General features: G+C 44.9%; 1 protein-coding gene across 1 annotated transcript; it reads left to right on the top strand.

The window, feature by feature from the left end:
- The first annotated feature begins 2,295 nt into the window (after positions 1-2,295).
- LOC123059417 (E3 ubiquitin-protein ligase UPL4) lies at positions 2,296-10,577 on the top strand. Its single transcript, XM_044481998.1, has 17 exons — positions 2,296-3,051; positions 3,153-3,263; positions 3,344-3,460; positions 3,550-3,708; positions 3,787-3,945; positions 4,874-5,029; positions 5,111-5,232; positions 5,340-6,444; positions 6,688-6,754; positions 6,855-8,038; positions 8,126-8,356; positions 8,440-8,544; positions 9,160-9,240; positions 9,371-9,439; positions 9,533-9,661; positions 9,748-9,831; positions 10,131-10,577. The coding sequence occupies exons 1-17, from the start codon at positions 2,434-2,436 to the stop codon at positions 10,194-10,196; spliced, it is 4,563 nt and encodes a 1,520-aa protein (XP_044337933.1). The 5' UTR covers positions 2,296-2,433; the 3' UTR covers positions 10,197-10,577.
- The last annotated feature ends 990 nt before the right edge of the window (positions 10,578-11,567 follow it).

The following is an 11,567-nucleotide window of genomic DNA, read 5'->3' as shown; positions in this document are numbered from 1 at the left end:
ACTCCTCGTCATGTCCGTGATCTCATCCAGGACTCCGAACAACATTCGGTTACCAAATCACATAACTCATATAATACTATATCGTCAACGAACGTTAAGCGTGCGGACCCTATGGGTTCGAGAACTATGTAGACATGACCGAGACACCTCTCCGGTCAAATACCAATAGCGGAACCTAGATGCCCATATTAGCTCCTACAAATTCTACGAAGATCTTTATCGGTCGAATCGTTATGACAACATACGTAATTCCCTTTGTCCATCGGTATGTTACTTGCCCGAGATTCGATCGTCGGTATCTTCATACCTAGTTCAATCTCGTTACCGGCAAATCTCTTTACTCATTCCGTAATACATCACCTCGTGACTAACTCCTTAGTCGTTTGCTTACAGGCTTATGATGTGTATTACCGAGACGGCCTAGGGATACCTCTCCGATACTCAGAGTGACAAATCCCAATCTCGATCTATGCCAACCCAACAAACACTTTTGGAGATACCTGTAGAGCATCTTTATAATCACCCAGTTACGTTGTGACGTTTGATAGCACACAAGGCATTCCTCCGGTATCCGGGAGTTGCATAATCTCATAGTAGAAGGAATATGTATTTGACATGAAGAAAACAATAGCAATAAAACTGAATGATCAATATGCTATGCTAACGGATGGATCTTGTCCATCACATCATTCTCCTAATGGTGTGATCCCGTTCATCAAATGACAGCACATGCTTATGGTTAGGAAACTTAATCATCTTTGATTAACGAGCTAGTCTAGTAGAGGCTTACTAGGGACACGGTGTTTTGTTTATGTATCCACACGTGTATCAAGTTTCCGGTTAATACAATTCTAGCATGAATAATAAACATTTATCATGAATAAGGAAATATAAAATAACAACTTTATTATTGCCTCTAGGACATATTTCCTTCAAGTACGACACTTAAACTAAGTACTCCCTCCATCCGAAAAAGCTTAGATAGATACATCCATTTGAGGAATAAGCTTGGGACAAGCTTTTTCGGATGGAGGGAGTAGTTTTTAACTGAACCAGTATGACATATCCTAACCAAAACACCACGCGCAACAGAGAGCTCTCCTAGACGTTCACGACGAATGCGTCGTCGTGCCTCCCGCACTTGGTCACCACTTCAATGTCGTCGTCGTTGAAGACGATCACCTTCACGGTGTCGGGAGTCAGCAACTTGAAGGTCACCATGTGTCCGATCTTGATCTAGTGGACGCCCGCACCCCGGCCAGCCGCCTTCGAGCTTGCGCCTACAACCCCAACAACTTTCCTGCTCGCGCGCGGCTCGTGGGCGGGCACCCTGACCGGCCACCTCCTAGTGTGCATCCGCGGCCCCACCCTCTCCACTGTTTACGCATGCCCGCGGACCCACCCCTCTCCCCTGCTCACACGCGCTTGCGGCCCCGTCCAGCTGCTCGTCCCCACGCCCCGGTCGACAGCCTTCGAGCTCGCGCCAAACCTCCCCTGCTCTGCCGGTGCCCGCCTGAGCTCATACTCCTACACATGAATTGGTTGAAATCAGTGGGAATCGGGGTTGGTTGCCGGAAATTGGAGGGGATTTAGGCAGAATCGGAGCACCTTGTCGAAGTTTTGTCGGACTCCGACGAGTCCGGCGTCGGTTGGGCTGAAATTTCTCTCCCACCTACCGCCGCATGTCTTTTTAGTTCACCCTAAAAGTCGACTCCAAAGCTGGATATCTTGGGTACAAGTTCTTCTTTCGGGGAGTTATAGATTTTTTTCCCTAATACCGGCCGTTTTATGGTATGTGAAATTGTTTTCGTCCAAAACCGTAAAATACGATTATTTCACGGTTTAGTTTATTTAATTTTTAGATTGCTTACCACAATACAGTGCCTTTTACTAGATCTGCTAGATAAAGGATCCCGTCCTCGCTCGGAGCCGGAGCCTATCCTTCCGGCCTCCACGTAATCCGCAATTAACAAAGCACGCACGGGCAGTGCCTTCCCAGGTAAGCCTCGCCCCGCCAATGGACGACGCTACACCAAAAGTCCAAAAGCAAACCCCGAACCAAACCAAACCAAACCAAACCGCAAGGCCAGCCCAGGCCAGGCCGCGGCGCGCAGTTCCATTACTGCCCTCCACCCACCCACCCCCGCACACAATGGCGGTGCGGAACTCCCAGATAAACACGGGGAATCTCCCCCAGAAACCGCACCGAATCGGTTAAAAATCTCCCGGATTTTAAACCCGATCGATCGGGATAGAGGGGTAAACCAGACTTAAAACCCGCCCCCCCCTCCCCACCCCGCACGTCTCTCAACTCATATCCCCCCCGATTCCCCTCCCTGATCGATCGTGTTCGTTGCTGGGACGGAGCGAGGACTGCCGCTGTGCTGCTGGCTCACGTCCGCGCCCGGGGGCCTGAGGTGAGCGCGCGCGCCGATGGATCGCTGCCGGAAGCGCCCCGACTCCGACCCCGGCGGCTCCGGCGAGGCCGAGCCTCCCGCCGATAAGCGCCCCTGCACCGCCGAGCCCTCCACCTCCGCCGCCGCCGCCGTCTCCGCGCCGGGGCTGCCGGAGCAGGCCGCCTCCGACATGGACACCTCGTCGTCCGGCCACGCCGCCGAGGCCGACGCCGATGCCGATGTGGACGGCGACGATGGGGACGGGGACGGGGACGGGGATGGCGGGTCGTCGTGTGAGTCGGATGGGGACGGGGGGCCCGGGAGCGGCAAGTTCCGCCGGATGGTGGCGGCCGTCGCCTCGGAGGGCGCCGGGGGAGGCGCGCTGCTCGCGTCGCTCACGGAGCTCTGCGAGGCGCTCTCCTTCTGCACCGAGGACGCCGGGGGCTACTTCCCCGTCGAGTCCGCCGCGCGGGCGCTCGTGCGGCTGGCCGGCGCCGACGTCGCCAGCCCCGACGAGCTGCTGCTCGCCGTGCGCGCCATCACCTATCTCTGCGACGCCATGCCGCGCGCCGCCGACGCCGTCGTCCGCCATGGCCTGCTCCCCGTGCTCTGCTCCCGCCTCCTCGCAATCGAGTACCTTGATGTGGCCGAGCAGGTAACGGAGCAGCCCTGAAAACCCGGCCAGAACATCACATTGACCTGAACGAAGCGCTTTATGTGATCGATCAATCACGCTTCTTCTGTTTGTATGAGCAGTGCTTGCAGGCGTTCGAGAAGATATCGCTGCGGCAGCCGGCGCAGTGCTTGCAGGCAGGCATGATCACCGCCGTGCTCGCATACATTGACTTCTTCTCTGCAAGTATTCAGGTTAGAATTGCAGAAATTCCATCTTTTGGTGCTGAGAATCTACTGCATTCGCTAATTGGATGCGTGCTTGGATGGTTCAGAGGGTTGCTGTCTCAGCTGTTGCAAATGCCTGCAAGAAGGTCCCCGCAGATTGCTCCCAGTTTGTGATGGATTCGATCCCAATGCTGTGTAATCTACTGCAGTCTGAGGACAAGATGGTATTGTTACCCACTAATTTAACCGAGCTTGCTTGTATTAGGCATGTACATAGTGCTCTGCTAATGTTTCAGGCGATATAATATCACAGGTTGTTGAAAAGGTTGCAACTTGCCTGATAAGCATTGTAGACTCTTTTAGTGGTTCAGTGGAGCTTCTTGACCAGCTCTGCCACCAGGGCCTGGTAGAGAAGGTCCTTCCTTTGATCAACGCCAGCGGACTCACTTCCCTTAATCCATCAACTTGCAGTGTATGCTTCCCCTTGACCTTCTATGCGTATCATGAGTATGTCTTTGAGGGAGTTGATTGTAGTTTGTTGTGATTGCAGAACTTGATCGGGCTTCTTGCTAAGCTAGCCTGTACTTCACTTGTGGCAGTGAAGTCTCTCTTTGAGTTGAATGTTGGTAGCACCATAAGGGGGATTTTGGTCAGTTCAGATCTCTCCCATGGGATGCCATACCTGCCTTCGGAAAACCAAAATAACCAGGTTGGTTGCTTAATAGCTTTTTTACTGCCAGTCCATATTTCTATAGTTCTGTTTCTTGGTAATGTCAACATCAGGTGGTCCATAACCTACACGAGCAGATGCTGCTGTTACCAGTAGTAATACTAATACATGCACCAAGCTCAGTTGATCAGTATATTTACTAGAAAAGAACTAGTAGGCACAATTCTTTTGTCCGATTCTCCTAGAATCGTGAGAATTGGACCTCTAGGATTGTAAAAAAAAAATACGGGTTCAAGATTTTGGGAGAAGCAGCCAAAAGAACTGGGCTGTAATCTTATAAGTTATGCTACCATTATTGTGAATTTGTCCTATCCATTTCTTTGTGACTTAACTTGTACTCCCTCCGGTCCTTTTTACTCTGCGTATTAGATTTGTGTCAAGTCAAACTTTGCAAAGTTTGACCGAATTTATATAAAAAATATCAATATCTATAATATCAAATATATGTACTCCCTCCGTCCTAAAATTCTTGTCTTAGATTTGTCTAGATACGGATGTATCTAATACTAAAACGTGACTTGATACATCCGTACTTAGACAAATTTAAGACAAGAATTTTGGGACGGAGGGAGTACTATGGAACTACATTTCAAAATGAATCTACAATATTGATTTGGCATTATGAATGCTGATACTTTTTTCTATAAGTTTGGTCAAAGTAGAGATACTTTGACTTCAGACACAACTTATATGCAGACTAAAAAGGACCGGAGGGAGTATTATAAGCACTGCTTTCCACTTCTGAACAAGCGAAACATTATTTTCATTGATCAATAAATAAGTAGCTATAATAGTAGAACTTGTCCGATCACATCCCTTGATCCCTCTTTTTACACCAACATGCAGCCCTGAAGTTCACACTAGCTGCCAATCAGTGATTTGATAGTTTAATTGTTGATCCTACCAGGTTAATGAAGCTCTGAAATTAGCAATCCAGCTTATTCCTTCTGCGGCAAGAGATGTTGAAGACACCTATATAGTACTTGCTAAAGAAAAAATAATTGTCGATGAACCAGGGTTCTTGTGTCAGTTCTCTACGGATATCCTTCCTATCTTGATCAAGGTCTGTTCACAATAACGAACTAACAGCTCATTAAGGATGCTCTTGCTCTGAAATATGAAGTGAGTATGTTGTTTTGTGCAGGCAGTCAACTCTGGTGCAAATTCGTACATTTGCTATGGCTGTTCTTCAATTGTAAATAACATCTGTTACTTCAGTAAACCTGAAATGCTTCAAGAGTTGCTCAAGGAAACAAACATATCAAGGTAAACACGACCTGCAAAAGAAGGGCTGCATTCCTATAGACATTTTCACTGAACTCGTTAATTGTCTGAGTCTAAATGAGTATGTTACTTCTGTGATTATGTGACAGCTTCTTGGCTGGTTTATTGTCCCGGAAGGATCATCATGTGCTAATCTCATCACTGAAGATTATCGAGATTCTCATGCAAAAGCTTCCGGATGCTTACCTTGGATCTTTTATCAAAGAAGGTGTTGTCAATGCAGTAGAGGCTCTTCTTATGCAAGAGGATTGCTCAAAGTCCAGCCCCCCTCTCTCTGATGACACTCAACAGTCAGAAAATCAACCTGTTATAAGAAATAAACCTACATGTTTCTGCTATGCATTTGATTCCCGCCAATCTGAATCTGCTGAAACAAGGGCTTGTAGGATTGGGCAGGGGAACCTTTTTAATTTCGCAAGACATGTGAAGACAACTTACTTTACAGCTGAAGCAGTGAATTCAGAGATGGGGTTAACAGAGATTTTGCAGAAGCTCAAAACTTGCTGTGCAGTTCTAAATGACTCTGCCGACAAGTCATTCAACCAAGACAGTCTTCAAAATGAAGAACACCTGTCTACCATTTTGAGCGAGGTGATGATGGAGCTTCACGGAGGAGAAACAATGACGACGTTTGAATTCCTTGAGAGTGGACTGGTCAAATCTTTGTTAAATTACCTGTCTAACGGCAAATACCTTCAGGTGGACGACAATCTTAAAGATTACAATGCTGAACATTTTTGTGCTGTGCTGAAAAGATTTCAGTCATTTGCCCGGATTTGTTTCTCAAGAATGGAGCAAGGTTGGGGTGATATGCTCTTGACACTACTTGTAAGGAAACTGCAGAATGCTCTTACTTCTCTTGACAACTTCCCAGTGATAATGAGCCACAATTTCAAGCCAAGGAACAATATTTCTGATATCCCTATTCGCCACTCAACAATTAGTCCATGTATCCGAGTACGTTTCAAGAAGGATGAAGATGAAACAAACTTATCAAGCTATGATAATTCTGTGAATTTGGAAATCTCTTCTTCCTTGCATTCTATCGAACAATTTCTGTGGCCCAAAGTCAGTACATGCACAAGTGATCAGAATACTGAATCACCACCTAGTAGTGTTGCTTTTGAGAGCAAATGTGCTGAAGATGACCCTCAGGAAAGAGATTCCAGCCCAGAATCTTCTCCTTCATCAGAGGTATTATTCTGTTTGCAATCTTAAGAAACATTAACAGTTGGGATATATTGAAATATGAATAGGCTGAGTGCTACTTGCTTATATTTATAACTTTCTTTTAGTGCCGTAGAGGTTATGCATGGTTTGGCTATTACTTCATACATACCTGTTGATACCGGAAAAAATTATCCAATAAATCCACAGTTTATCGCTGTTCATACTTCTAGGTTTCCGTGTTTTAAGACTAGAATGGCTCCTTTTCAGGGTATCATCAGGGAAAATCAAAATTCTTATGTAGAACCATGCTCGAAGAAAGGGTCGCCATCTTCTGGTGAGTGTGTGTCTAGATTTGACTTAATTACTAGCTGTTATTCTCTAATTTGCAACCTGTCTCTTGTTCTGGTAACCTCAACACCATAATGGATGTGCAGCTGGAGGTCAACCAGAACGAAACAAGTCGACCGGGACTGATTGTGCTGTACAGCCAAAACTGGTATTTAGCCTGAAAGGAAAAGAGCTTGACCGATCTGTTACTCTATATCAATCAATCCTGCAAGATCAGATCAATGCGGGAGCTGATGTAATTTTGGACACCCAGTTTTGGCGCAGTGTGCATGACATAACATTTCGAACAGCTGCAAATCCAGAAAAAGATGATTCTCCTGAGAACCTGTCTAATGCAGCGATATCAACAAATGACAGTAAAACTGGTTTAATGTGGCAAGCACTCCCTTTCTTCAGCAGCTTGTTGCTTGGCAAGATCCCTTGCAAACTTGATAGATCAAATTCATTGTATGACATATTGTTTATGCTGAAAGTTTTAGAAGGATTAAACCGATACTCGTTTCACCTCGTGTCTAATGAGAGAAACCATGCTTTTGCTCAAGGGAAGTTAACTGACCTTGATGATCTGAAGCCTTCTGTTTCTTCAGTTCCACTTCAGGAGTTTGTTAGTGCTAAATTGACAGATAAACTGGAGCAACAGATGCATGATCCCTTGGTTTTAAGGTCTCGCTGTCTGCCTTTATGGTGCACTGAACTGATGTCTGCGTGCCCTTTCTTATTTTCCTTTGAGGCAAGATGGAAGTATTTCCAACTGACAGCATTTGGTTCTTCATCAATGCAACGTGGTCATATGATAGATACAAGTGGTAGCAATATATCAACAGAAAGAGGTTCACCCATTTCACGGAAAAAGTTCAAAGTTGATCGTGATGATATACTGGCTTCAGCTGCGAAAATGATGCATTCCTATGCTAAGAGTAGTGCACTGCTTGAAGTAGAATATGAAGAAGAAGTAGGCACAGGTTTAGGTCCTACAATGGAGTTCTATACGTTGATAAGTCATGAGTTTCAGAAGTCTGGTTTAGGCATGTGGAGGGGTGAGCTTTCTTGTGAAGCTGGCACCAACAATGCTCACATTGGTTCCCGGACTGTGGTCGCGCCTAATGGACTGTTTCCTCGACCGTGGTCTGCTTCTGTAGATTGTGCTTCCTTCTCGGAAATAAATAAAAGGTTTCACCTCCTTGGTCAGGTTCTCGCAAAGGCAATTAAGGATGGCAGAATTCTTGACATTCCATTTTCCAAAGCATTTTACAAGCTTATCCTAGGACAGGTATTTTGGGTCCTATATTCTCGGAATATATATCATGTTTATTATGCTTTCTTCTGTTTGTCGATCTAATAATCTTTTCTATGATAGGAGCTTAATATATATGATATCAATTCATTTGATCCTGAACTCGCAATGACCCTTATGGAGTTTAAAGCGCTTACTTGTCAAAGGAAATATTTAGAATCATGTTCGACAAAGGAATGCCAGAGCACATCTGATTTGTCTTATCGTGGTTGTAAAATTGAGGATCTTGTTATTGACTTTGCTGTCCCAGGGTATCCAGAATATGTGCTTTCTTCAGAGGGTACTTCAGACAATGTAAGTGATATGACCGTGCCACTTTCCGTTGCCGGGTTCGCAGCAGATTAAAGTATTCCCTAAATTACTTAAGTTATTTTCAGGTAACTGGTGAGAATTTGGAAGAATATGTTTCTTTTGTTGTCGAGGCAACGGTTAAAAGTGGAATCACAAGACAGCTGGAGGCTTTTGAGTCAGGATTCAGTCAGGTATGCTATATCATGGTGCCGCTCTCATATGTTTATACTTGTGTGTGACTAATGACAGCTTTTCAGTTACACCATGGTTGGGTTGTCCCAGTTCAAAAAATGTGGAGTGCGTGTAGGATGCATTGTTACTTACCTAGAAGCTATCATGGCTCTACAGTTCTTAGTTTATATGCGTTCTACACTCTTGGACAAAGTTGCAAATTTGCTGCTTCCTACTAGCGCTTTTATCCTCGGAGGAACTTGGCAGTAATGCGTTAATTAGACAATGCAAAAGCCATTCCTCATTTAATAACCCTGTGTAATATTTCTTAAGTAATCTTAATCCAATATGTATACACTTCTAACTGTTTCTGATGGCAATCATTTTGATTTGGCGATTGACTCGCCCTTCGTCCTTTTTTTACCAGAGCTTCCTCATCTGTCTGTTCAGGTGTATATAGGCGCTAGGTTGCTTTGATTTGTAACTCATGAGCCTCGCATGGGGCCAATAGGGTGACATGAACTCGATGTTTCACTTCTCATTATACATTTTCCACTCTTCTCTGGTGTTGTCTCTTACTGCTCATAGTTTAAAAAATCCAATTTGTTGTGCTACACTTACACTGGGTATTGCAGGTATTTCCACTAAGCACACTTCGGGCATTCTCAGAGGATGAGCTGGAGAGATTACTCTGCGGAGAACAAGATAACTGGGATGTATGTGCCTTTTCTTGTAAATATGCGGAGAACAAGATTACACTGTGTTGAACAAGATTACTTTTGTTGGAAGTTGTTGATTTTCTTGTAAATATTCGTTTTTTGTTATTGACACCTTGCTTCTGAACAGTTTGTGAAACTTGTGGATCACATAAAATTTGATCATGGCTACACCTCCAGCAGTCCTGCAGTCCTTAATGTAAGTCTTTTATTAGTAGATACATTTTGAAGTTCCATTTTCCAAGAAAAATAGTATCTAAGTACCATAACAAGAAATCTTAATGCGCTGCAGTTGTTAGAGATCATACAAGAGTTTGGATGCCATGAACGCAGAGCTTTCTTGCAATTTATAACGGGTTCACCTCGGCTCCCTCCAGGCGGTCTGGCTGCACTGAATCCAAATTTGACAGTTGTCAGGAAGGTCTGTTTTCACAATTTAAAGCTACCTCTCTATCTCTCATCAGTTACTTTTTACTAGTTTGCTAACTTGTGCTATACAATTAACAGCATAGCAACAACGATGCTGATGATGATCTGCCAAGTGTGATGACTTGCGCTAACTATCTTAAGTTACCTGCCTACTGCTCTAAGGTCTGAACTCTCTACCTTTCTGCTATCGAAACTGAGCACGTCTTAGTAGATTAGTTTACTTCTATTCTTCTTACTATTTTTATTAATTAAGATAAGTGCTTTAATATCTTGATGGAACACTTAAGCTAAAAGAAACTGTGGACTATGAAGTGCGCATCCAAGTCAGTAGTAATTGGCATTCTGAACATGCCTTTTCTGGCATGATTATTTGCAGCAGTTAGTTCCAGTTGCTATACGTTTGAGTTTCCTGAAAGTTACCGTTCATTGGCATACTAACACCAAACCTTTGCGCCCTTCAGGAAAGGATGAGGGAGAAGCTACTCTACGCGATTACTGAGGGGCAGGGGTCCTTCCACCTGTCCTGACTGGAAACCGATACTGACACTGGCTGCCCGCGCCACACGCAGGAGAAACTCGCGCGTGGTTTTGTAAGTATATCATGTAGGGAAACAAGATACGTAGGTGTGGGCGGCTCGCTAAACTTACGACATGATTGGGTGTGGAGCTGATGATAGGAGGGGAAGAAGCAGAGGGTTCCCCGTCAGCCAGTCTTATCTATCCTTGCCTGTACATACTAGTGGTAGTTTTAGGTGTGCTCTCGAGTGTTGGCGAACATGGCGACCATCGACTTAGATCACTGCTATTTATGTGGCTGATCTTTTGCTGTACATACACATTGGCTGCAAGTGCCATTGCTATCTATCTATATATCGTTCTCAGCCGGTGTTTGCCTGCTGCATCCTGTATTGCCTAGCATTTGCCGAAATATGTCTACTGCAATCTTGCAGCATGTGGGTATGTCTGACCTCAGACGAAACTATTTGCCCGCCCACGTTGGCTCCTTTGGAGGGGAACGTGGAACGACTTTAGGTTTTGTTGAGATGGACCGTGCTTGAGGTGTCTCTTTCACTCAGGACGGGGTATCTATCTATACCAGTAGCTTCAGTAGTTGGGGGTGGTATTTCTGTGGAAATGGAACTCTGGGCACTCAAAATAGAGAAATTCCCTGTGGAATTCCATCGTTTGGTGTTCTTAATTTTGATGGAGTACCCCTGTCCCACATGCTCCCTGCACATTGGGCATGTTTGTACACCGGTCTTGTTTCGGCCATGTTTGCGTTCGTCCTACGATTACACACTTGTCTCCTTTTGTTGGAGGAAAAGATGTCTGTCGTCGGTGCGGTGCGAAAGGTGGTTGAGCTGGGCAGCCGAGGTCGCTGGAATACAATGACACAGTTCGCTTCCAGATGCGGCCAAGTCATGTATGTACCTATCCTGGTAACAGCGCAAGGCAATGATACGACTCCGTCGAATATATGCCATGGATATGGTATCATACTACTCCTGTTACTTTGCAGATAAGTTAGGTGACACCACGACTGCTCATAATCATTTATCAAGAGTATATTAGCGTGATCTTCGAATCGAAAAACAGTTCGGCTGTAGTTCTGTCCGAGGATGATAAGATTGTTTACTGGCTGCAACGTTTTTGCCATCTGCAGCTGCTTCTGTCACTTCAGGGATTATTTTTTTCCTTTTTCCTTGCATAGGCATAGCTTTGATTTTGTATGACTTTTCTTTTTCAGTGTTTTTCTTGCCTTTTGCGTGTGCGCGCGCGTTGGTATTATGCAGAGGTTGGGTGTGTGTTCATTGTGTTTGTATCTCTTTGATGTTTTATTTTGAGTTAATAGAATCCACCGTTTATCGAAAAACTGAGAAACTGAGAGGAAATGGTTT

This window comes from Triticum aestivum, chromosome 1A (assembly GCF_018294505.1).
Source record: "Triticum aestivum cultivar Chinese Spring chromosome 1A, IWGSC CS RefSeq v2.1, whole genome shotgun sequence".
In the NCBI taxonomy this organism is placed as follows: domain Eukaryota; kingdom Viridiplantae; phylum Streptophyta; class Magnoliopsida; order Poales; family Poaceae; genus Triticum; species Triticum aestivum.
This window is presented reverse-complemented; position numbering and strand designations above follow the sequence as displayed.